This window comes from Sardina pilchardus, chromosome 13, assembly GCF_963854185.1.
Source record: "Sardina pilchardus chromosome 13, fSarPil1.1, whole genome shotgun sequence".
NCBI lineage: Eukaryota > Metazoa > Chordata > Actinopteri > Clupeiformes > Clupeidae > Sardina > Sardina pilchardus.
Window position 1 is genome coordinate 10545734 of NC_085006.1, and position 26272 is coordinate 10572005.

At 44.6% G+C, this 26272-nt stretch overlaps 2 protein-coding genes across 6 annotated transcripts in view; both read right to left on the reverse strand.

Moving 5' to 3' along the window:
* Positions 1-827: 827 nt before the first annotated feature.
* si:dkey-118k5.3 (protein NLRC3) lies at positions 828-8983 on the reverse strand. The gene is made up of 9 exons (XM_062552989.1): positions 8614-8983; positions 7699-7754; positions 5187-7100; positions 3841-4278; positions 3620-3706; positions 3425-3508; positions 2929-3012; positions 2315-2398; positions 828-2219 (listed from the first exon to the last, which is right to left on the reverse strand). Exons 3-9 carry the CDS (start codon positions 7067-7069, stop codon positions 2126-2128), a joined length of 2754 nt encoding a protein of 917 aa, XP_062408973.1. The 5' UTR covers positions 7070-7100; positions 7699-7754; positions 8614-8983; the 3' UTR covers positions 828-2125.
* Positions 8984-10185: 1202 nt separating this feature from the next.
* The window catches only part of LOC134099059 (unconventional myosin-Ic-like), a 44603-nt gene continuing 28516 nt past the window's right edge, over positions 10186-26272 (reverse strand). For 3 of the 5 annotated variants that reach the window (XM_062551750.1, XM_062551754.1, XM_062551752.1), the window contains exons 5-32: positions 25935-26015; positions 25461-25640; positions 24095-24193; positions 23140-23253; positions 22953-23024; positions 22616-22735; positions 22046-22128; positions 21777-21882; positions 19800-19880; positions 19472-19563; positions 19096-19190; positions 18904-18950; positions 18689-18769; positions 18013-18118; positions 17211-17328; positions 16499-16612; positions 16254-16330; positions 16063-16131; positions 15830-15914; positions 14634-14793; positions 14440-14523; positions 14228-14321; positions 14042-14097; positions 13631-13766; positions 13358-13428; positions 13020-13117; positions 12774-12876; positions 10186-12515 (exon numbers count right to left, since the gene is read on the reverse strand). In XM_062551750.1, the coding sequence (XP_062407734.1) occupies positions 12489-12515; positions 12774-12876; positions 13020-13117; positions 13358-13428; positions 13631-13766; positions 14042-14097; positions 14228-14321; positions 14440-14523; positions 14634-14793; positions 15830-15914; positions 16063-16131; positions 16254-16330; positions 16499-16612; positions 17211-17328; positions 18013-18118; positions 18689-18769; positions 18904-18950; positions 19096-19190; positions 19472-19563; positions 19800-19880; positions 21777-21882; positions 22046-22128; positions 22616-22735; positions 22953-23024; positions 23140-23253; positions 24095-24193; positions 25461-25640; positions 25935-26015 (2649 nt within the window). In that variant the 3' untranslated portion in view covers positions 10186-12488. The remainder of the gene's footprint in view (positions 12516-12773; positions 12877-13019; positions 13118-13357; positions 13429-13630; positions 13767-14041; positions 14098-14227; positions 14322-14439; positions 14524-14633; positions 14794-15829; positions 15915-16062; positions 16132-16253; positions 16331-16498; positions 16613-17210; positions 17329-18012; positions 18119-18688; positions 18770-18903; positions 18951-19095; positions 19191-19471; positions 19564-19799; positions 19881-21776; positions 21883-22045; positions 22129-22615; positions 22736-22952; positions 23025-23139; positions 23254-24094; positions 24194-25460; positions 25641-25934; positions 26016-26272) is intronic. The other 2 variants (XM_062551751.1, XM_062551753.1) reach the window with 1 other exon arrangement.

Consider the following 26272-nt stretch of genomic DNA (forward strand, 5'->3'; position numbering starts at 1 on the left):
ACGAAGTAGCTTTTTGCAAATTGTGGATGAATTCTCAGATCGACTAAAGAGGAAATGAAAAGTCAGTGTAGCAGTATTTTCAAAATAACCCACTAGTTTGCCTGTTCGTTTGACTTTGGTGTGTGTCTCCAACAGACTCTGCCTGATTAGTGACTCGAGGTAGGAAAGTGAAAGGCTTATTTTTGGTGCGTAATTTGGATGAAGCTGCGTATTACTGGAACAAAAGAAAGCAGCCAACGAACCATCAGATCTTGTTTATGAAGTCGTTTCCCCCTGTAACCTGACCTGAACTGACTTGTTTACTATTGACAACCTCCATAATTCAGACTATTCTAAGATATAAAAGCAGATTATATTCAGATTAAAGACACAGATAAAAGGTTACGCGCAATTGCATTATTTAGTCAAAAAGAAAAAATGCGAACGAATGTAGATTTTGACTCATATAAACGATGGCAAGCGGCCAACCAAATATTAGCAAAAAAAGTTTGTTGACCCTATTAACACACAACGGTGACAAGACTGTTACTCCAGGTGAGCACAATGCAGGCGAACTGAGTGACTCACTTTCCGACTTTTACCTCGACGTTGCCCTCTAACGGCAAAATCTCACTCGGTAAAATGCGGCTCTCATTGGTGTGGTGAAATACTGCAAGTAGGAGTCGGTTCCAGTTGTGCCAGACTTATCAGGCATTAACATTAAGGCAGGCCATATATATACTGTAAACATAGATGTACATTTGAATATAGATATAGAAATGACATTTTGGGACAAAATATAACATATACACACAGTAGCAGAATGTGAAGTGTTACAAGTTATTTTTTATTTAATTAGTTATTTAATTGCATGAGAATGTCTTTGTCGAACTGAGGATCTACTCACTAAGCATTCCGTTCATTGTCATCCATCCATTTATTATGAATAGTGATTATCACATTAAAACAGTCCCAAACATTGGATACAAATACTATTCTGAGGATACATCCACAAATACAATAGTACATTTGGTTATATCCTTATTTGTGATGATTTTGAAACAATCATTTCAATGGTAAGTATGTACATGTACAAAATACTGCTAACTGCAGATCCCTGAGGAGCACAAACACAATGGTGGACATTGTATATAATTTAAGGCAAATGTAATGCACACAATTAACTGTTGGTGAGGCAACAGATCACTTTAAGTCTATTGACCTTATTAGTCACAAAACCCAGGCCTACCTATCTTATCACAGTGCAAGTAATGAGCCTGTAATTTTAACCTTAAGGTAATAAGTACAAACAAAACACTTGATGTCACCTGAGGGAGAGCATGTGTCAACTTTGAATAAAATCATTTTGACCTTTGGGAAAGAACCTCTGTCAATCAATCAGCAGACATAACACTTGGACATGACATTTGGAACAATGCCACATGACGTTTATGGCAATCACAACCTTGACATTCAAAACTATATTCTTATCTACCCCAGTGTTGAGGCCTGGTGATGGAAAAAATCATCCAAAGTTCATCATTAGTCCAACAGAGGGCAGTGCTGGGATATCTAAAGTTGAAATACTTTACATCTCTTCAACTGAGGCAAATCCAGAAGACCATCTAATGAAGTACTGTACATGTAGACAGTTCACCTGAAATATGTGGCTTTGTCTCAAACTGCATACTTCACTCAGCACACTGCTAACGTGCACTGAGCGCTTACATGTGTTCTGCCCACTTTTCTATGGTTTGTATTGTCTCAATATCTGCACTATATACTTAAACTAAATATTTGAAGTGTGCGAGTAACAATGTGTATACATGGAATTGTAAAAAGGACTTAAATAAAATATTTACAATGACAAAAGATATAAAAACAAAACAAATATGATACAGCACAATTACAATTGTCGGGATTACAACGTCTCTTTATGTTTGAGATTTTGATGAGGCACTTACGTGCTAGTAACCTTCGAGGTGAGCAACAACCTTCATCAATACAACACAGGCATTCAACATACAGTACTATGAGTGGTCTGAATGTAACTAGACCTTCATTCATTCATGTTCCAACCAAATTATGCAGTGATATACTGTATGTACTGTATACCTATACATTTCTTTCATTCATTTTTTGCTGTTTAGACACACACTTTGATTTCCAGATTGGCTCTCGTCATAGAAAATTCTTTGAGCTTCTTGACACCATCCTTAGTGAACTTGTTGTCAAAGAGCCTGTTGTGAAATGAAAACCACAACATTAAACAAATGGTTGTACTTAACATGAATGATTGCTTCATCATGACTAATGTCACACTGTCAGCACTCACCATAAATACTGAAGAGTTGAGTTCTCTGTCAGGGCATCCATCAGGAGTTCAGCCCCTTTGTCTGTTATCTGGTTGTCACGGAGTCTAAAGATAAAAAAAAAAGTAAACAGAGCCTTGTGAAAAATTCAGTGTTTCACCCAAACGGTATGCAGAGCACGAAGGTATACAGCACAATCAAAGATCCTTCATTACTATCCGCTTTAACCCTCTCTGGTACAATACAGGGTAGACTGTATAGACAGCTCATAATGTCTCAGTATGGAGAAGGAAGAGGAAATTATTTAACAGAATTCACTTCTTTATCTACCATTCTGCACAAACAAAACTTGAATTTCCCCTTGGGGATCAATAAAGTATCTATCTATCTGTCTATCTAAACGACAGAAGCACTACAAATATCCTGTCTTGTTTTGTCCTGATAGTCCAACCTCATCAACTGTGAAGCACTTTGGATCAACTCAATGTGCTATACAAATAAAGTGACTTGACTTGACTTGACTATAAATTGAGGTCCATGCTGATAAAGATTCTTCATTAAGTGTATCATGTGTAACTGTAGGAACATTTGTGCTTCTACAATTTTCTTATCAAAGGATATCTGGTCATTCCCTTACCTTATATCTTTCAAAGCACAATTTGTCTTCAATAAATCAGCAAGATGTCTTGCTCCTCCATCTGAAATGTCATTGATGGCCATTCTACAAAGACATCAGACATTACTTTTTAAAATGCGTCAGCTAATTTTTGTTATTTAAAGCAATTAACACATTTAGATAATAAAGGTATATGATGTGAAAAACATGTGTTTAACATCTTATAGACACACTATAACACCAATAGGACAAAGTTATTCACTGTGTAGTTTTGTCCGCTAGATGAGATTACAGGGAACGGCTATTACAGAACAACTCTTATACACAAAGTATATCCGCAATGTCAGTACAATTTCTACTTTAGTTTTCCATCATTGCTGCTGTTAATGTTTTTAGTGTGTGTAGGAAGGTCTGCTACCTGTTGGCTAGTTTGCTAGCTAGTTTTGGACCAAAACATCATACAGTAATTCCTGTGATTGGATCATTAGAGCTGAGGTGCCTTTGCTTGTGACTCTACCTGAGATCAACAACAGTCCGGTTGTCCTTCAGTGTGTCTGACAGGATCCGGACCCCTTCACAACCAAGTCCAGTCTTCACTACCCTGTAAACAAACACACAAGGTCAGGAGATGCACAAGGAGCTCATGCCTCACAGAGCACAGCAATGGGCCACAGTTCACTGAGCGGTTTGGGTTTGGTTGAGAGCCACTCACCACAACTTCTCCACACGGCAAGCTGGAGTCTTAAGCGCCTTGGAAAGCACAGCGGCTCCCTCGGGACCAAGGGGATTCTGTCCAAGGCTTTAAGGGGGTGAAAGGATAGAACAAACCGGAACATGAGTTTCAGGGAATTTCATTCTCTGTTTGTTCACGTCAGTGGAGAGCTTGAAGAGTGCTGCTTGTTGAGCCAGAGGAGCTTACAGGGCTAATCTCACCTGAGGGTGCGGAAGAGAGGAAGCACGGGCAGAAGCCTGCGTAGGCCCTCCGCGTCCAGACCCTGGGCGTCCAGCTTAAGCGTGTCCAGGTCGGGGCTGAGCTGAAGCAGGAAGGCCAGCTCGCTCCAGTCCCTCTTCTCCAGAGACGAGCGCTCCGACCGGGGCGTCTGCGCCAGGACCTGCAGCCAGCTCTGCAGCCGCTGGGACAGGCCTGAGTCCTGAGCCTCGTACAGGCAGTGGCACACGTTCACCTGTCGCTCTGGGCAGAGGCTGCAGCTCTGGAGCTGTGAGTGAAGGAGAGACAGGTAGAACGGAGGGGCGGCGGACGGAGCAGCGGACGATGAGGAGCGGAACAGAGATCCCGCCAAGCAGGCCGTCCTGGGGAAAAGGCCATCTAAGGTGAGGCGGGTTCGCGGAACCATGAGGCCAGACACAAACCTGGAGGAGTGACAGGAGAGATCCATTGAGATGAATTTGTTAGCATGGGTGGTGCTTCAGAATGTTAAGAGGTTGTCTAGTAACGTAAGTGTTCCAAATTCAGTGCAGTTCCACATGGATTCATCTGAAAGTGTCCTTGGGCCACACACTTCATCTGAACAGAACTGGTATTCATTACACAGAGGTGGAAAAGTCCAGCTTCAGAAAGTAAAAGTCCTACCATGTATTTGTGCCAACCATTAATTTAAACCAGCTGATTCTAATTAGCACAACCCTTCAGCTAGGTAGAGCAGCTAATTAGTGATATCACCTGTGTTAACTGCACAGGTAGAACCAATACATGGTTGGATTTTTACTTTTCCACCTCTGTCATTACAGTACTTCCATGCAGTGCTTACATGAAGTTATTCAACATTCAGTGCAACAAAGATACACATTTCATACAGAACTATAACTTGATATACTCATATTATCTTCATTATAGCTTTGTGTGACTTATTATGTCTTATGATTTACATTTACATTTATTCATCTAGCAGACGCTTCTATTCAATGTGGCTTACAAAACCAGGAATAACATTCAAGCTGCAAAGCAAAGGAGACCATAGGTAGGAATTCATGCTACATTAATCGATACAGTAAAGTAGTACAGATGACAGAAGCTAAAGGTACTAGTCCACGTGTACAGAAAGAAAAAATGGTAGAAGGAGGAGGAGGTACAGGAGGGAATAGGGAAGTGCATTAGGTGTGTTAGGCTGTTAGAAGTGTAAGGAGATGAGGCACCCTTGGAAAAGTTGGGTCTTCAAGAGCTTCTTGAGAGAGAGGGACAATATTAACTACACCTTTATACCATGATATTAATTATACCTTTATAATGTCTTTATTATGAATACTAACTGTTCATTTACCTGCAGAACAAGTCCATATGTCCAGACTGATTCTGCTCGCTCCACAGAAGAGCCTTCTTGACGTGTCGTTTCAGGAGACCTCTGGCCCCGAGCAGCTTCTTGGACATGGAGGTCATCAGCCTCTGGAGTGATGGCGGAAGCTTGAACGCGTGAGGCTGCTGCCCAGCGAATGGGTCTGAGCCGGACAGCGACTCATAGACAAAGTACACGGCTGCCAGAAACTCCTGGACGCTGGTGTGGATGAAGTAGAAGTTCTTCTCCAGCGTGAGCGAGGTGCTGTCCTCTTTCAGGATCTCCACCAGGAAGACCTGCGAGACGTCCGCGCGGTCCAGGGAGAGTCCCGCGCGGTCCAGGTCCGAGCAGTCGAAGAGAAACCGCCTCTCCAGCAGCCCCTGGAAAGCCAGGACCCCGAGGCCTCTCAGCACTGGGCGGCTCCCCTGCAAGATGCGCGGAGCGTCCTGAAGGAGGCGCCAGCGAGAGCCCTCCTCCCTCCCTTCCCCATGGAACACCAGGATGGACTTCAGGAAACAGCAGTAGATGTCTGTGATGGTCAGTGTCTTCACTGAGGATGATATCAACACAGCGCTAGGCTCAGTAGGGATGCACGGTGCAGAGGGTGTCACACTCTCGGACACACTTTTACTGTTGTCCACTGCAGGGACAGGGGCACTAGGCTGGGTGAGACCAGGGCTTCCGTTGTACAAGGCTGTGGACACAATCCAGCAGAAGGCAGGGACGTGGCACATAAGCTGCAGCGGCTTATGGGTGGACACGTAATCCCACACCTGCGCTCCTGCCTGCACCGAGCTGCAGTTGTGTCTGAAGTACTCCTGCTGCTGAGCTGGGGAGAAGCCCAGGACGCTGCAGAACACGTTCACCAGCTCCGGAGGGACCTTGGAGACGGCGTGGGGTCGGGAGGTGAGGAGGATGGAGATACCTGGGAGAAGGTTGCCTTTGAGAAGGTTCACCACCATGGCGCCCACGGGCATTGCCCGCTCCGGGTCCGAACACTTGGGAGTGCGCGTGAAATCCAGCGGGAAGCAGAATTCGTCGAGTCCGTCGAGGATGAGAAGCAGGCGGTCGAGTTTATCGCCCATGATCTCGGTCAAGACGGGCTTCAGGTGACTGTAATGCATGGACAGCAGCCCTCGCAGACTGTCCGGCTCCGTGAGCAGGTTCAGCTCCCGGAAGGACAGAGACAGGATGATCTTCTTGCTGTCCTTCTGCGAGGACCACTCGTGAACGAGTCGCCGGACCACCGTGGTCTTGCCGCTACCCGCCACCCCTGACAGCAGGGTCAGGCCATCCCCCGGGACCGCCAGCAGACTCTGGTACATCTCCCTGAACACACAGATCTCCCCTTGCCCTTGACTCTCCTGTGCATGACCCCTGAAGAACTCTCCGACCATGGCCGCCTCGTGCTGGTGCTGCAGGTGCACCTCGTAGCCTGGCCTCTTGGACAGCGTGATGTCCGTGTAGGACTTGGCCTTGCTGCGGTCTGGAGCTTTAGCTTTGATGCTACCTGAGTTTTTGGGGCCGTGCTCCTTGCCCAGCACCTCTCTGTGTCTTTGAAGGTGCTCCTGTAAGCTCGGCGGCCTGGAGATGTTAGGGGTCTCGGTTCCAGAAGCAGTCTGAACTCGTGGCATGACTTTATAGAAAGCGCAGCAGGCATCCTCTCCTCGACCGTACAGCACATCCAGCAAGTTCCGCATGCGATCGCGATCTCCTAAACCCCCTCCACCTCTCACCAGGCTCACATCCTCCTCGGTGACAGCACCGTCTTGGAAAAGGAGGTCCAGAAGAGACGTCACATGTTTGCTCCAAGCATCAACGAGCTCCACGCGGCTCTCCCGTACCTGTTCACTGAATGGCCCCACTGCCATTTGCGGTGCAGTGATGCAATGCAGGTGTCACCTGTAACGGCAGAGGGGATACTCACACTCAGACTTGTCACATGATATTGCCAAAAGGAACGTTTTTGCATTCAAACATGTCGTAAAAGCAGAGGCACAAAGGCATGTAAAATGAGTGAAATAAGCGGGTAAATAAAAGGTCTTCCATCGATGATGTCAGCATTTGTTGATGACATCCACAAATTTGAGCAGCTATGAGAGTCTACGGTACCCTGTCATGAGATGATTTGTGCTGCAGGCTATCTATCCTGGATGACCTAAGCACTCAGCGCAAACCAACTCCAATTACCTGAGTCCGGCCGCCTGAGTCTGACAGGTCTCTCAAGACTAAGGACCAGTAAATGCATATTCCCCTCTTGACTTCTTGTGAGGTAAAAATGGGGCCAGGATATCTACCTGTGATATCTAGTATTGATAAAATTAGTTTGCCAAAGGATTGCCCAAAAAGACTATCTGAGCTTAAATCGGGAACTGCAAACTTAACAATTTAACAACTGTTCTGTTAACAGTGCTGTAACAACTGCATGAGTCGAAGACAAAGATAAAATATTGATTTGCAAAAACTGTATGTGTTTTGTCGATAATATAGGATGTCTTACCAAATCCTCCAAACTAGACACATTTCCAGGTTAGATGCAGAGCCCCTTGGCCTCACCTGTTGATGCAAATTAGAATGTGAAGTCAAGTTTGTTGTTGTAAACGGCAGACTTCACCATATGAACACCTGACAAGTCACCAGAGTGCCAACAAAATCTCATGAAAGTGGGGAATTCCCAGTTACCAGTTCATAACACAACTACAGACTACAACTTATGTTTAACCTTTGTAAATGTGCCTCTGTGTGAAGGAAATCCCATGTTTGTGCATGCTTAGGCTATCAAAAATAGACAAAAATAACTCAAATAAAACTGGCTGGTGAGAGCAACACCTGCCACATCTGGCAGGCTATCCGACGTCTAAAGAAACTCCTACTACTATGCGGACATTTTAATTCGTTTTTAGGCTACTAAACCTGTCCTGCACGACACGTGCACATGGACTTTCTTCATAGACTACCATCTAATATTGATAGTTTATATTTCAATAGTCTACACATCTGTTCAACTTCACACTTCTCAAAGCGTGCAAGTTGAGCACTGGGAATTCCCCGTGTCTTCACTGTAAATGTTTCTAGAAGTTTCGAGTTAATATACATGGAGCAGGGTATCATAGCCTACACCATTATTGTGTTGTTTGTTTGTTTTACAAATTACAATATTGACTATGTGTATCACTAGCCTACAAGTCACTTGAGGAATGTTGTGTTTGTACATCAAAACGCGTGAATAAAGGAATATTTGCAGATTGCGCGACAGGTTCATGCATTGCAGAGTTTTAATGTGATAAATAGCCTATACCTCCTTGGCAACCTGGGGAATAGGCATACGTGCCAACAGCGATTATAACAGATAAGCGACATAAACAGCATAGGCTACGACGTCATCATGCCAAATGTGAGTCAATACGTTGCCTACCTGAAAAAATGACGGAATACATATTTGGAGAGGTCAAATATGCAAATGATCCAGGTGATTTCTCACAAAGAAGAAAAAAATATTGTTTGATACATATGTCTGTCAACTTGGTAGCGAAGCTTATGAAAAGTGTGTTCGCCTTCCTTCAAACGTAGGCTATCTGACGCAATTGTGGAACTCCTACAGTCACGTTCACTGGGTAATTCCTAAAGTCGTAGACTTCCAGATAATGAATCAAGTATTAGCTATAAACTATGGCTACCTTATATGCAGCTTTCATATAAGCCTAATAGGCCTACCCTATACAAACACTTGTATGTTATTCTCTTAAAAAATATATAGGGCATAGAAGCGGTAATCCAGTAGGCTCCTTCCGTAAACTCGTGGCAGAGTTTCAGAAACTAAGTTCTGAAGCAATGTAACGCATCATGCACTATTAGCCCACCACTTTCAGTTTCGGATTTCCATTGCGACATACTGTTGACACTCCCATAAACGTCTTTCATACAATCTGCTATAATTTGACAGTAGCCTAGGCCTATACAATTTTTCAAGCAGTCTACCTTATAAACCTCTTCCATGCTTTCTAGTAGTGATGCGCGGTTCAGCCCATTAACCGCGGATATCCGCGGGTTTACCCGCGGGTCGGGCGGATTTGGGTAGGCCTAGTAGTTTTTTCTAAATATTGCGGGTGGGTCGGGTCAAAAAAGTAAAAATGCACATTTCTCACTTGTTAACTTCCGACATATTAGGTGGCGATGCGCCTGCATTACACAGGAGGTGTGGTCGAGCGCAAAACATAATTTCTCCTAAATTCAGCACCCAATTGCGCCATGCGTGACTGACTGAAAAAAGTAAATCGCGCATTCGCTACTTTATGGACATGGAGCCTAATGATCTGGGATATCAAAGGTTGTGCACAATGCGAGAACATCTTGCTTCTGTCATACACGAATACACAGCTGTGCTTGTTAAATGCTTGGCAGTGTTTCACGCAAAAGTAGGCTAGCCTATGAAGTTGCAAGGGGAAATATGAATGTAAACTTGTTATGATGAAGATGAGATTTAACACTGGCTATGTCTAGGCTGCAGATTATGAATGGTGTGGAAGAGCGCAGATTGTCAAAATGACCGATCATTGTAACCCGCTGTTGTCCTCATGTGGGAGAATTAGGCTAATTAGGCTACGAAAGACGTTATAGGTGCGTTTTTTTCCTTTCCGCGGGTCGGGTCGGATTTGGGTCACAATTCGAACATATTTTTGCGGATTGGGCGGGGCGGTTTGGATCTCCTGAAAAGTCGGGTTGGTGCGGGTTTTTAAAAAAAGCCCACCCGCGCATCACTACTTTCTAGTACTGTAAGTATGGAGCTATTTTGAACTAGGGTTGGTTGTGGGAGCATTTTGCTGACAGTGCAATACATTCAAACACAATGGTTGAAAAATGCCTATTAGTGCTTTATTTTTTTAACTTTCAGTTGATATTTGTCAGTTTAAATACTTAAAGAGTATTTTGTCCATTCATTCAATACATAATAGATTAATGTGATTTTCTATTATGACCATATAACATATTTTATTTGAAAGGATTGACAAGTTTAATTATGCCTTTTCAGAACATATTAGGTCAACGATGCCAAGCATCTGTCTGAGGAAAATAAAATGTTGAAAGACAAAGAGTTGGTAGAAATACATTAAATATTTAGCTGTAGCGGAAGGCACAATAGTGTCATTCTAAATGAGATAAAAGAAGAATTTTGTAAAAATAAAAGCATAACACCTCTTTGCATTCTCACTTGCCTCTCACCACAGCTTTGCAAGCTTGTTTACAAATGACAATAACATGCATCAGGAGGTCAAAACAAAACAAAATCGCTTAACGTCTTTCCTGACTAATGTCAGGTCAGTATGTTATTAGAAGTTGTTCCCTTGGTGGATCACAACCAAAAGTAGACTTGAAACAGGGCTTGTCAATGAGAGATTAAGAGCATTTGCTCTCCCAGACAGTACAACTTAGGCACACAAAAGTGTTTGGATCGGTTTTCCAGTTGTTTAAAGGGGGAATGGTCTAAGTCTAAGCAGCTCTACCAAGTCTATGGAACTGTGGATGAACACATTTTCAGAAAGTCCATTATCTTTGCATACATAATGTGGTGCAAATTTTGAGTTTCAAACCCCTTTAAATAAATCTTATATTACACAAATAGTAGAAAATAATTACAAAATGTGAATTATAATGATTTTTTATGCTTTAAGAAATCAGTTGCATCCTTTTTTATACAAAGTATTCAGATGACAAAAAATATATAGTGTTTTTGGTCTTATTGTTTTACTCTACAATTAACTTTACATTTGATCCAAAGCATGCCACCACATTACAGTCATCCTTCACATTTATCCTCACTGGAGAATAATTGGTTCAGAGAAGCTTAATAAAAATCTAAAATTATGAATTATGCAGTACAAAGCAAGGCAAAACAAAACAACACAAAGTAACTATTAGGTCACTCATATCTTTCAAGTGCTTGGCCTGAACAAAATGGGTATCAATCAAAACAGTCAGGACCATAACGCTGTGTTTTGTCTAATGTGGGAAGATTTGTTTAGTAGCATTTCAAGATCTACATATATAAAATCAATCTTACAGGAACACACAATCTGAGCAGTATATTTTTTTGTGTATACCTTTCTGTCTTTCCTGTGTAAAACATTTGAACTATAGTGTTGAGACAAAGACTCAGACGCTGTCTCTTACAGAAATGACAGATACTACCAAGATGCCTGCAACTGGAACACTATGAAGTTATATTTATCCAGTGTATTGGAGGGACTATCTATCCTTAAGTGGAGTTGCATGTTTGAGTCTGGCTGTGTTTTTACAGTATGAAATATAGAACAATGCTACACATGTTACATTTCAGACTCAACATTGTCATACATGGAATATAAATAAGGTAGTGTCTGCATTAGATAAAGGCACTGGTTTAGGATGACAAATTAGACAGAAGCCAAACAATGGTTCCCCCCATTTCTTACCCATCTCCCTCTCTCTGTAAGTCTCTTTTGCCTGGGCGTTACCACTCAATGTATGTGTCTAAGACCTTAGAGCGAATCCAAAAGTGACCAGCCAGAGAGCTGAAACGGAGTGGGCTTCCCTACATTTCCTGATACTTCTCCATTTTGTGCCCTGCACACTCTCAACTACCTACATTTGAGCAATTTCCCTTCACTTACTTTGTACTTATTTGGCAACGCAAAAGAAAGACAAAACGGCATGTGTACCTTAGACTTGGCCTCCATCTCTTCCCAAACATAACGACGGATCATTTCAACATCCCAACTTAAAACAAGGCCCATTATGACGGACATGGCTTTGTAATGCATACTGCTTTGAGTGGCACTGAGTGCAGTTGCATACAGGGTCAGAAGCGGAATACATGACAGATAATGGATGAACCTGAACAGAGAGCAGTGATACAAACTAACAGTTAACCCTGATTATCTCCAATGACTTGTAGCTGAGGTTATCTCTCTAGCACTTTTTCAATGGATTCCACTCCCCAACAAAAAAAAATAAGCAACAGATAAAGAGAGAACAGAGAGAATGCAATAAACATTGTTATTCCTTGGCTTCAAATGTAAAATTATAATGTTCAAATAAAAACAGTATTAATCCCCCCCCTCCCAAATATATAAACATAAATATCGATTAGTTCGTTTGAAGATTCACAATTGGAAGCAGAATCGTTTGCCGTCATTGGAGCCGGTGTGTGATTGATGTGGCAGACGAGGCAGTCCGCAGTCATGATTGGCAGACAGAAGAGTGGATCTGGACATGCAGTCCAGTGCGGAATCAGGAAGTGCTTAATAACTGTCATCATCTTGAGTTCAGGCGAGGAGCAGTCTGCAAAACAGTTACAAAAAAAAAGTGATTTCTCTTCCTCATAAAAAGCTGTTTCCACACACTGACTATGAATGTACGTCCTTATCAGATTCATAATTGTTACGTTCAATACTAAACAAACCATTTGAAGCCTCAACATGTGTTGCTGATGGCCTGATCATTTTACACCAATTGGTGAGTGTATGTAGCTATACTTGTACAGTTTATTTTGCAATGTGTAGCTTTCAGTATGACTGACAGCTCCCACACCCAACTTACCACAGACAAGTGCCCATTCTTGGCCTTGGCAATGAGTAGGTCTGAGCCAGCAGTGAAATCTATGATCCCTTCTTTTCCTGGACCCCCTGTGAATGTTATGCTGCTGAGAGAAAGATAGAAGAGAGAGAGAGGTGACTTCCTCAAACACAGCTCTGAATCACTTGACATCTGGAGCACATGAAACAGTTCACTTTGTTGAACATTTTGCAGAGAAAGGTCTCTTGATGGACTGAGCTCAACACTCACCTCCCCGGGTTGATGTTGATGCTGTTGATTTTGTCAGCACAGATTGCCAGTTTTGTCAGAGTCTCAATGACATGTTCACTCTGGAGAACCACATCCCCCTGCACATGAGAAGAAAAGAAGAACTTTCAGAACTATGCTCACTAAAAGTACAGCGACATGCACTTCATCACAAACTTAACCGCATCACTAGATTCCAATACCATTGCTTCAGCTTATATGTGTAACAAATGCCAAAATAAACTTTCAAAACTGGACAGAAACAAAAGGGTTCTTTTGTCATCAGTTCTGTGAGTGTGTTGTGATAGTCAGCCTTCAGGTGAGCAGAAGTGCAGTCTCACCTTCTGCTTGTTATCCTCACATGGCACATGCAGAACGAAGATGCCGTCACTGAGGGAGCTCACCGAGATTCCTGAGGACACAAACACAGCTTCAGTAGAATCATGGCCACTCCTGACGGTACAGCTCATCCACGCAACCCACACAGAAACACAATCATACGCTAACAGTTATCTGTTAGCCTTAGCTAAATGCTAAATGAGTTCAGTATGCAGCAACAGATTGCAGAGTGTCTTATTGATGGCCTTTGACAGAGATTCATGTTTGGGAGTTACCTTTCAGAGAGCTGTAGTCAACGCGTTGCTTCAGTTTGGCTTCCTCCACAATAACGATACAGTTTCCGGTGAGGAGGAGCTGTCGGGCGCGTGCTTTGTATCCTTTCCTGTCATACTTGGTCACTGGAACGGCATACTGTTTGTATACACAAAACAGCTTACTGTTAGTCGCACACACAAAAACAGAAAAACAAACCCTTCCCAAAACACACACACACACACACACACACACACACACACACACACACACACACACACACACACACACACACACACACACACACACACACACACACACACACACACACCACTAAATACTTACACACGTGTTAAGAACCTCCCTATGTGTAAAGCATAACATACACTCGCAAATGTATTTAGATAAAGAGACAAGCTTGTTCTTGAGCTCACCTTCATCTTCTCACTTCCAAGAGCCTGGAGCACCTTGGGGTTGATATCCTCTCCATCTAGGCAGAAACAAACACCACTGCGTGAGAACATCTCAGGACACTTCAAAGCCATTAAGACAGCACCTACAGTAGAAGGTTCAGCGTGTGGAACCCATGCAGGATTGCAGCCAGCAGAACTAGTACTCACTGAGCCTGGTGCCCACAAAGAGTTTGGGGACGCTCTGAGGGTAGTTGTCTTTCTTGTCCTTGAAGATTTCGCTCGCCACCATTTTCTGCTCCATCTGTAGATGGAAGACACGAATAGAGGAGAGAGAGAGCAGTGAGTGAGCAGCTGGAGCTCAAAGTAGGAGAGGATCTACTGTGTATATATATATATATATAAAACATTTTTTAACTCACTTGGTGTTTCCATTCTGGGCTGATGCTCTTGCAGTACTTCCATACCATGTTCTGCATGCACATTTTGCGCAGATGCTCCGAAGCCTGTTCCAAACAGAACCACAAAAGAAGTTGACAAAGAGCTTAGTCAGATCATCGCGAGTGCTTGTGCTTGCATTTTTAAAGGGATTGTGGGTTATGTAGTCAAATAGTACCTCAGCCAGGGCAGGTGGGGGAGTGGGCCAGCTTTTGTCCAGCACGGTCTTGGGCACGCTCTTGTTGAGTTTCATTAGGAAGGAGTAGCGCACGTAATCCAGGAAGTACTCATTCTCTGGGCATCTAGGCTGGTGTCTGTAGATGAAGCCCTTGATGAACCTGTGGAGAGGGGACGGGCATATTTAAGACTTGACTTTAGTCAAACCCCGAGTCGACTCATGGGCAGTTCAAAGGCAAACTATTTAGTGTATATTCTATACCATTTCTATCTATTTTTAAGGAGTGAAGCCTGAAATTGTCCCTCATAATAGAATTATATACACAGTGTGTATATTGTTGCAGGTTCCAGCTAAATCAAAAGCCACATGAAGCCCTTGGTGCAAGACTGGATAGTCTGATGAGTAATATACCTTTGATTCAACAGAAAAGCCTTTGAAGGTCAACATAGAAAAACAAATGCTCACGTCAACATGTCACCACTGCCCATTCTGATGCCCATAAAATGACGGTTTTTATGACTTACTTGGAAGACATAATATTCACTTCCTTTTTATATCGGAGTCCTCTTTTCTTCTCATAATTTGTTAGACCAGTTCCCCATGTTAATGGAAGTTCCCATCTCAACACTACGTCAAATGTGATGGCATGAACTAGTAACCACTTTAGATACACGCAAACTTATTCACTACCGTGACTAACTTCTACTAGAATATTCACAGTATTGTGGGACATAACATCTCTGTCAACTTTGCCAGATTTCACAAGCAACCTATTGGACACTTTCTGAAACCATCTCAAGTGGCTACATACTCTCATACACACCAGAAATCATGGAAATACGCACAACATGAGGGATTATAAGGGACCTGTTCAAATTTTCCAAATACTAGCAAGGTCATTGCAATTATACTCTTGGTATTGTAGCATCTGAACAATTTATTTGCCTTTAAACTGCTCTTTTTCAGTTACTTTGAATCAAATTAAAATGTCTGCCATTCTGAAATAAAAACCAGGCACAACTCTTGAAAACCCAGGACATTTCTACTTTGGTGGTCAATATCATTAAGACATCTATTGTCTTTATCTATAAAAAGGGAGAACAGTTCTGGTTTTCATGCATTTTGACAGGCCAACAGGGATGTCTAGCCAACCAAGCCAAAGTGAACGTATTGCTACTGATGGGAAGAGCACCCACTTGCGGATGGTGTCGGCCGCCTGCCTCCTGCGCTCTCGTCTCCTGCGGGCCAGGATTCCCCTCCACCACGCCTGGATCACGATGGCTGTGGAGTCACGAGTCACACAGAGTCAAGCAGACTGCTATTACAGGAACACGTCCCACAGTCACAGCACTTTAAGCTCACACAGCGCCATGCAATAGTGACGTGATAAAATAAGAGGATTGTAACAGGAGAAGCTAAGATCACACACCAGAGCTCCTCAGTTTGCGGTACTTGATCTTTTGGCTGTAGCCTTTCCAGGCTGACTGCAGTTTGGTAGCTGTAAAAACACAGGTTTCATTCATGATTATTGTTATGATTGGATCATAATTATTTCTTAAATGTTCATATACTAGTTTCACTCCTACATTACAATTATTTTACTGATATAGACAAACTCACCTATACTGTGTTTCCTTGTTTCCAATGCATCTTCAGTGGCAAACAGAGTCTTTGGGAATCGGATGAAGATCTTAGACCTGTGAAGGCAGAAATGTCATGCTTCTGATCAGTCACCGTTCCAAATAAACCGGGAGGATTCCAGTACATACTGAATGTTACTGTTAGTCATTTGTTGAATGTTGAATTGTTTGATCACAACATGCTACTTCAACTTTCAGACTGTTGATCTCTTGATAATGACCAACCTGCCCAGTTTGTACTCTTCCGGCTTGTAGCCGAGGTGTTTGACCAGTGCAGACACTCCATCTACCAGACGGCCATTCCAGCTGGGCCAGGTCTCTGGACACAGGGGCTTATATCTACAAGGAAGCAGAGGCAGAATTAATACAAACTACAAAAACAACAGACTTTAAAATAAACCATTCACAAACATCATCAAATAATCACACATGGTCATTAAAATCAAGTACTCCATTGAATGTATATCAGCAGTGTCAACCAGCCATTCATACAAACTGATCATCATATATACCAATATAGAATTCAACATTTATAAAAATGTTCAATGAATCGTGCTCAAAACATGTACAAAAATGTAAAAGTTAACTGCACAATTTTATTAATCTAACACCGTGTCCTAACCGGATCCAAGCGAGCGACTGTCAATATTGTCTGTCTACACTGAATCCGTTAAATATGCCATTGTGTTGCGTCACGGGATTCCATATTTCTCATTCAGAATAGTAGAGCAATGTGAGCGACAAAAGGAAAATAGAAACGGGCATTCTCTTAAAAACGTTGCGCTGCTCGCGTCGCTTCAGTCTGGACACTCCAATTGAAAACAATTGAATTAAATGGATTTTATCGCTAATGTTCGCTCGCATCGCGTTCGGTTAAGACAAGGTGTAAGGCAATTTTGTCACTTGTATGGTGTGCTGTTCAGGTGCAGATGTGTACCTCTGCAGGAAGACCTCATAGCGGCGACGGTATGCAAATCCAGCTCTCCTCACCCTCAGGTTCTCCATCAGCCCCAGGTATTTCACCTGGTGCCTGATCAGAACCTCATCAAAACGACCTAAATAAAAGGAACACCCAACAGACATAGTGTCATCCACATTGGTAAGGGTAAAGAACACAAAGATGATCTCATATTCTGAGACAAAGGACTCATGCACAGTATGTGTGTGTGTGTGTGTGTGTGTGTGTGTGTGTGTGTCAGTTATGTGTACTCTCAAACTGAAAACATTCCACAGATAGAATAAGAACATTGAAGAATAAATTGGCTACTGACTGACAAGTAAAGGGGCACAGATTCCCCAGGGGAGGACCTTTATTTACCATAAATAATTAATACACCTTTACCTTCAATATGCTATCATTTATCTTTTTTTTCTGTACAAGACTTTATTAGTAAGTGCAAGAGATAATTTTCATGACTGCTCACATACTCTTGTTCTGTTTCCATCCATGAGTACCATAACTTTAAGTGTACATTATCTATCAACAATATGAACATAGCAGCTGAATTTGACCCCATAAATCAAATTCACACCGAGTGTTTTACTGAAAGAACCTAAGGCTGTTAAAAACAGAAAACAAAGGCTGCGAAACTGGCACAAAGGATATACTGTGCTGCTGTCAATTCTCAGCGCACTGGACCATCATTAACACCATCTTATAAACTTTCCCATCACCTTACTTAACAGAACTCAATTACATTTGTAAGTCGTGTCATTGTCCCAGAGTCACGCGAACATACCTGCTTGTTTGGCATCGTTGGGCTTGATGCAGCGGACGTACGACGGATCCTTCGACATCAGAATTTCCATCAACTTGGCCAGGCTGGTCTTGAACTGGGTGGCCGTCTGCGGGCAGCAACAGCGCAGTGGTGACGAAGAGCGCAGGACGCAGGGACCGAGGAGACAGAGAGAAAAGCCAGTGAGCGAAAGAGGGAGAGAAGAAGTGAGTGACTGGGGTGAGAACACAGGTCCCAGTGTGCCGGTCCGACCAGGCGCTGACAGTGTTGTGCTGCTGGTGATGGTGATGGCGATGGCGGTGGTGGTGGTGGTGGGGGGGAGCGACTAGCCGTCAACAATGCCCACAAACAGTCAACAAGAGCGGGCCACCCACACCCGGCCAATGGGCAGTGGCGCTGTGGGTGCTGGGGGGGGATGGGGCCAGCTGGGAAACAGTGAGCGAAGTGTGGAGGGCACCCAAGAGTCAGGGCATTCTTTGGGCCGTGGGCCGCCCCGGCGGGGCCCGGGGCAGAGATTCCCCGAGTATCACCGCATCTGATGCCATGCGCAGAGGCGTGGACCATGGGCCAGGGAAACTGGCGGGACGTTTGTTTGAAAACAAGCGGGCCGTTAATGTGGAGAGGAGGGGAGAAGAAAAAAAAAAGGAAAGAGCGCGAGCGAGCGAGAGCTGGTTCTCACCGTTTCTGGGCGCTTTTTGTCGGTCAGCTCCTCCTTGTCGAAGCACTGGGTGAGGATCTTGTTTTCTGACCGGCACATAACCTAGCCGCAGGGAGACACACAGACACAGACACAACACAAATGAGACTGACAATCCTATTGTTCTCTAAAAACAACATGAGTATCGGTCAGTATGTGTTCCCTTTGGCATCTTCTCTTTCTGTCACCACTCTTACCTCCTTTAGGTTCCTGAACAAGAGGTCGTTGTTCTTGTCAAGAAAACCTACAAAAATTGAACAAAGAGAAATTCAATTATTGAAAGAGAACACATCCCATTTTGAGTACAAGATCTTTGGTGAACCATCATCTTTGGTGGACCACCCCTGCTGACATCAGGCACCTCTGGCCAATCTCCAGTGACCTCTCACCATTCACATTGTAGTTGACCTCTCCAGCGTAGTGCAGCAGCCTGAAGTCTTCCCTGCCCATGACCTTCCGGGTCTTTCCGTCGGCCAGCTTATGACTGGAACAAGCACACACACAGAACACACAAGGCCAATTAATCCAACTCATGTATAATCTAAGCTTCTTAATAGGATTTTCATATAGTTAAGCCTTTATTGCTGTCCATTAATTAGTCAGATCAGTGTTGGGCGTTGCCCTTAAGCATGTGTGTGTGTGTGTGTGTGTGTGTGTGTGTGTGTGTGTGTGTGTGTAAGGGGTGTGTGTGTGTGTGTGTGTGTGTGTGTGTGTGTGTGTGTAAGGGGTGTGCGGGGGTGCTGTGCTTGTGTTGGGTGGACTCACGTGACAAAATGAGCATGTCCCCCTACAGTTTCCTCCAACTTCTCCAGGAAGGTGATATCAGTGGCATCTCCAGGCCTGAGGCACTCCTCATCCTGAGGGAGAAGAGGGAGAGAGAGAGAGAGAGAGAGAGAGGGAGAGAGAGAGAGAGAGAGAGAGGGAGAGAGAGAGGAGGTAAGAGAAAGGGACAGAGAAGTAGAGCACAAAGGAAGAGAGAAGGAAGTGACACCAGGGCCAACGACACTCGAGTCATGCGCCTACTTCAAAAAAAAGGAGCAAAGCAAAAGAAAAAAGGAAATGTAAAAATGAGAACTTTGACACAATTCCTCACCAAGATGGAAATGATGCCTTTGAATTTCTCCTCCACGAGATCGCAAATGATCTTGTTGTTGAAATATTGCACAGGCTCCCACTGTTAAAGAAAAGAAAAACAACACAGACAATAAACAGACTGATAAATATGTATTACTCTTAAATTATCACAGCTATAAAACCAGACATTTTCAGAATGCAAGGAATCCCCACTCCAAAGCATTCTGATCCCACTCTGGACATGGGAGTCACCAAACAGACCCTTCTTTTATTAGCGGCTGGGCCGAGATGTTTTTAGAGTCCGGGCCGAGAGGTCGGCATTTCCATACAAACAACGCAATGGGCCCCACTTCACACATCAGACCATAATGTGTTCTTTGACCAGACACACATGCCATGTACAGTGGAGTAACCCCTACGCCTCAACGTCATGGGTACCCAGCTCAACAATGTCAGCCCTACACACCCCCTTGGATAGACTGTTAGGACTATTATCATACCATACCATACCATACCATACCATACCATAACATTACCATACCATACCATAACATTACCATAGTATGCCATAAATAGGATCGTATGGGGAACAAACATGTTCTTACCTATGTGAGAAACTACACTGTGGCTACTGGAGAGTGAAGTACAATGACAAGGTTGTGGTGTGCAGAAAGCCAGTGTGCTGTGACCCATGGTTACGGTCATAACAACGCCAGGTAATCAGTTACCTCACAAAAACAGAACTGAACATTTTCCTGCTAAAAAGGTCATGGTCAGCGGTCATACAGTACACCTTTTTAGCCTTAAAATAAAGTCTATTTTTGGAGCTGGCATACAGCGTGCAGATCTACTCCCTCTGTACCCATGGTACAGTTTGAGACATCAATCTACTACAACTCAATGGGTGAGACTATAATAGAGTAGAGTTTATGAACCTAGAATAGATTCTTACTGTGTGAGGACCTACTGTACCATAATATTCAGCATTAGTGTTGTGTGGAATGTCACTACTCTGTACACTCATCATTATTATCTATTCCCCAGACACAATAAATACTATTTTCTGATTGGCTGGGAGGGGGCTAATAATGCTGTAGATCAGGACCATATGAAGCAGATCTGGTAAAATAGTTCTCAACCACCGTTCCATATTAATGAACAGAAACAGAACGTTTCTTTTGAACAGAAACCACAAAAGCCATAGTAAACAACTGTTAAATAACAATGGAATCAACTGTAAACAAGCGTTACCATTGTCAGCAATCAAAGAATTAAACTGAACTGCAAGTTTCCTTCATGTGCTGTAAATGCATTACTATTACCTCCATCATAAGTGTCAACCAGGGCATTACCGGGATAACGGCATTTGAGGTGACCCGATACACACCATGAACTTGGGACTTGGCACTATGCCACTATGCTTTGCATTGTGGCCTCCTTTGCCTCCACCTCATCCATTTACTACGTCATTCCGTCTCATCCAGTAATTCCAGACACCGCGGTGGCCGTTATCCCTTACGTACGGGGAACGCTAGCGTATAAAGCCGGCATGCTTGAGGCGGAATGATTGTGTAAGGGGTGACAGCGATGAGCATGACACAGCAGAGTAGAGTTTTAATCAGTTTACGGTGTGTGACTGACTCAGGAATTAGCTGTGTGACACAGTTCTAGAGGAACTCCTGTACTATGATGAAGGTGTGTTATGTAAGAGTATTAGCACAGATTCTAAATGAATATAGTGCACTCTTGAGTACGCTCAAGTAAGGCAGGATGACAACTATGGGCAACCAGATTATCTACATTAAGAAAGTAAGGGAAGGGGTAATACAATGTGAGTGAAAGGTGTGTGTAAGTAAGAGAGAGAGAGGGGGAGAGAGGGAGAGAGAGAGAGTGAGAGAGATAGATAGAGAGAGAGATAATGAGAGACAGAGAGAGAGAGTGGGGGGAGAAAGAGAGAGAGTGAGTGAGGGGAGAAAGAGAGAGGGAGTGTTCTCACCGTGATTCCCTCGGCCTCGTACTCATCCTGCTCAGACTTCAGGGTGAGTTCGATGAAGAGCTGCTGGAGCTTCTCATTGCAGTAGTTGATGCAGAACTGCTCAAAACTACAAAGATGCCAGGGAGGAAAGTGGAGAAGCACACAGCAAAGTCAACATCAGGATTAATATCTAACAGAATCAAAATAAACAATTAACTAGAACAAATAACTCTGAAGAAATATTTTTTTACCACTAATTTCAAGCCTTCAACACAAGTGTACAATAGTACCTGTTGTTTTGGAAGACTTCGAAACCATAGATGTCCAGAAGACCAATCACAGAGGCGTTCTTGCTTGAGAGCTGTGAGTCATCCTGCAAAATGTGTCACACAATGAGTCAACAAAAGAGCAATTCTCCCCTCAAAAGAGTCATTATATCGAGACGCCATTCTTCTCTGGCCTGTAACTTCTACATATTTCCACTAGGGGGAGCCAAACATCTATGTAGCAATAGGAGCCACGCTGTCAAGACTGATGGACTTCTTCCTGTGTTGTAGCAGCAGCCAATCCCCACTCTACCAGGCTGCTATTCAGGGGAGGGGCACAGACTGGTGTGTATGTGTGTGTGTGTGTGTGTGTGTATATGTGTGTGTGTGTTTGGGGGGGGGGGGGGGGTCGTTGTCCAAACACTAATGTATTTTATGGACAAATAACAAGCAGTGGGAGGACTGGGACTCGGTAGCTGGCTGGAAGGGGATGCTGTCCTGATCTGTCCGCCCACGGCCGAGGGGTCAGCGAGAGGTGAAGGAGTCGGACGCGGGAGGAAGGACGCGGGAGGTGAAGGCCGCAGGCAGGCGTACCTTGAACGCCAGAGAGTCGTTGATCTTGTTGACCAGCCAGGAGAAGGTGCGGCCATACACGGCCTTGGAGAGGGCGTCGCGCGCTGATGCAGCCTGCTCCTGGTTCAGAGGGCTCATCAGCTGTGACACACACACACACACACGCGCACACACACACACACACACACACACACACACACAGAGAGAGAGAGAGAGGAAACCACCTATTGTTAGACACAGAAACCACTTCGCTCATTGACATGTAAGAATGTCGAAGTGTGACACAGCCACGCCCTGTGGATATGCATGAGAGTGAGAGGCCCTCGCTGCTGCAGAGAGCCGACAGCTGCTTACATACCTCCTCGCCTTTGGCAATGATCTTCTTATGGGTCAGAGCCTCCTTCAGTACAGCAACATCCACTCCGATCAACTACAGCCACAAAAAAGGGTCTTTGTTACAGACTCTCAACTCTCCACTAGTATACAGTATGGTTAGTACATGGGCGATGGGATGGCTGAAGAGTGGTGGGAGTGTGTGGGTTTACCCTGGACATGTATTTGATCTGCGACTCAGACGTGATCCACGCGTTGCCACTGTCCTCCGATCCGAACTGGACATTCCCCAAGTGCAGCACACTGGCAATAATGTTGAGTAGGTCCTGCAGATGAGGCAGATAGGCAGGGTCAGTGAAGAGAGAGGGGTGGACAGAGAGAGATAGGGGGGGGGGGGGGAGTGGAGAAGGTAGATATGGAGGGAGAAAGGGGGAAGATTGGTACATTTTGCAATGCTTTGGAGATCAAAAGGTGCAGATAAGATAGGAGTAATTTTATGGCTGCGTTGGCTAATGCTTTATAACCGTGTTACAGGGCTGTGTGCTTGGTGGGGGCAAGGATACACAATGCGATGCTATCGCGGCGAGCATAATCAGCTCCTTTTCCTCTGTCTCTCCGAGGCACTGGGAATGGCCTCGAGCCCAGACGACCCCCTCCACCCCCCCCAAGCGCTCAGCACAATCCACCTCTCACACGCCACGCCAAAGTCAGAGCGCTCTTAGCTCAGCTCCCCTGGGAGAGTGTGTGTGTGTGTGTCTGTTGGGGGGGGGGCGGGGGACGGGGGGGGGGTAACTGTGCTGCTCTGTCATAGGATCTCTTCTCTCAGCAGACAAACACGCACAATCACAAACACACACCCTTACACAGAGATGCAGGGCCATGGACATGCATGCACATACACACAGACACAACACAGAACTTTACAGCAAACAAACACACCCACATACACAGACCCCACAAACACAACTGAAAACAAACACATACACAGACACTCAGATACACACAACACAACCATAAGGTCAAGAATATCTGAATCAAATCTGAGGTCAGTAATAAGCAGTGAGCTTAGCATATTGCATACATTGTTGCACTGCGTCATGAGTTTTGTGCATAAAATATGAGGCAGAAGGTTCCGGACTGTCTCCTGGCCGGGAGGGCGTCTCTTACCTCCACCTCATCGTCGCTGAAGCCAATGACAGTCAGGGCCTTCCTCACCACCTTCCAGTCACTGCGGTCGTTGATGGAGCTCACTTTGGGGCAGTTTCCCTGAAACACACCCACAGCGTACACAGATTACTGTTTGCTCTGCAGCAAGGAGTCTGTATTCAGCCGTGGAGGGTATCATGTTAACTAACGCTGTGGAGAACTACTTTGGTCAATGTGATGCATTCAATTTTCACATGAAAGAGAAACTAGTACGAGTATGACTATGAAGTAGGACTACAACCGCTCCAAATGAGTCATACAGTCATCAAATCTGACTCAATGGCACTTGACACTTTCACACTCAAGCACTAGCATCTCATATACTTGCGTCATAGTGCTGAGAAATTCAAAAGCAGTGAATGGGAAATGTAACCTGAATGCCTGTGTGCCTCTGAGCAGAAGACCGAGGACATGCTTTGGAGCCTCTGGCCAATCGAGCAAGTGAGCGAGTGAGTTGGGGAGAGAGAGAGAGAGAGAGAGAGTGTGTGTGTGTGTGTGTGTGTGTGTGTGTGTGTGTGTGCGTGTGTGTGTGTGTGTGTGTGAGTGAGTGAGTGAGTGAGAGTGAGTGTGAGAGTGAACCCATGCACTCTCATCTGCCTGGGTGGAGGCTGCAGCAGCACAGGCAGCCTAGCTGACGAGGTCTCCAAGGACGAGAGCTCTCTTCTGGGGAAACTCCCCTGGGGACAGGGGAGGGAGGAGGCTCAACTGATCCACACTTCCTCCATTAAAACAGTGGGGGTTGAGAGACCTATGTGTTTATGTGTGTTTGTGTGTGTTTCTTTAAATCTGCCTGAGTCATACGCGTCTGTGTGTGCTTGCTGTACATATTCACATGGTTTCAGACGGTCTGTTTACTTGGGTGTTTATCTGGACGAATGAGCATCAGTATCAATTTGTAGCATCACTGTGGCTGCATCTATCTGAGCGACATGACTGAGAAAAAGGACACTCCATTTGGACATTTGTGAGACCCACTGGTGCCTTGTTTGTACTTTTGAGTGATTGTGTGTGCATGTGCATCTGTGTTTATGTATATGACTGTGTGTGTGTGTGTGTGTGTGTGTGTGTGTGTGGGTATCTACAGTATGTATGCATCGTGCAGGTACTGCTGTGTGTGTTTGTGTGTGTGCAAGTGTAGTGTACATTTGTGAGACCCACTGGTGCCTTGTTTACACTTTTGAGTGATGGTGGGTGTGTATGTATCTGTGTTTATGTATATATATATGACTGTGTGTGTGTGTGTGTGGGTATCTATGTATGCGTCATGCAGGTACTGTTGCATGCTGTGTGTGTGTGTGTGTATGTGTGTGTGTGTGTGTGTGTGTACCTTGACCAGGTACTGGTACTGCGAGGTGTTGCGCTCCAGGCCCAGCCTGCGCAGCAGGTCCTCCTCCCCGCCCTCGATGAGCTGGTAGAAGATGTGGAAGTTGCGCTCGCCGTGGTTCTGGTGCACCACGCGCGACTTCTCCAGCAGGTAGTTCAGGATGTGGCCGCCCACCGGCGCGCCCTGCCACGGCCGGGGGAAGAAGGGAGAGGAGGTGGACGAGGGGGAGAAGGAGGGAGAACGAGAGGAACGAGTGATGCAGGGATACTGGGGTAGGCGTAGACAATATATACAGGCAGGTGTGGAGACACCCACAAATAGAAGGACCCCAATTCATGCAGCATAACACATAGGAAGAGGTACACCAGGTAAACATGATCATGGATAACAAGACAAACAGAGGGTGGTGAGATATGAGTACTTCATGTCCAGTCAACAGGGACAGGTTATGCATTCAACATAACATGACTCGCTCACCTTGAAATCGAACTGGATGTCCATGTACTTTCCGAAGCGACTGGAGTTGTCGTTGCGAAGAGTCTTGGCATTCCCGAAAGCCTGGGGAATAACGGTTCAGGGGAATAAACAAGGGGGATAAAATAGAGATAAATAACAAGTACAGTGCCGTGTCTACAGGAACAGACAGAAGTCCTGCTGTGCCCTTCCCAGACACAGGTGGGGGAGGTGGAGGGGGGCAGATCACAGAGGGGGCAACTTCTCTCGCACCTCCCGCACATCTGCCACACATCTGGAGGCCACAGCAGCACAGCCACAACACACGGCGGCTGCATCCGCCCCGCCTGACGACGACGACG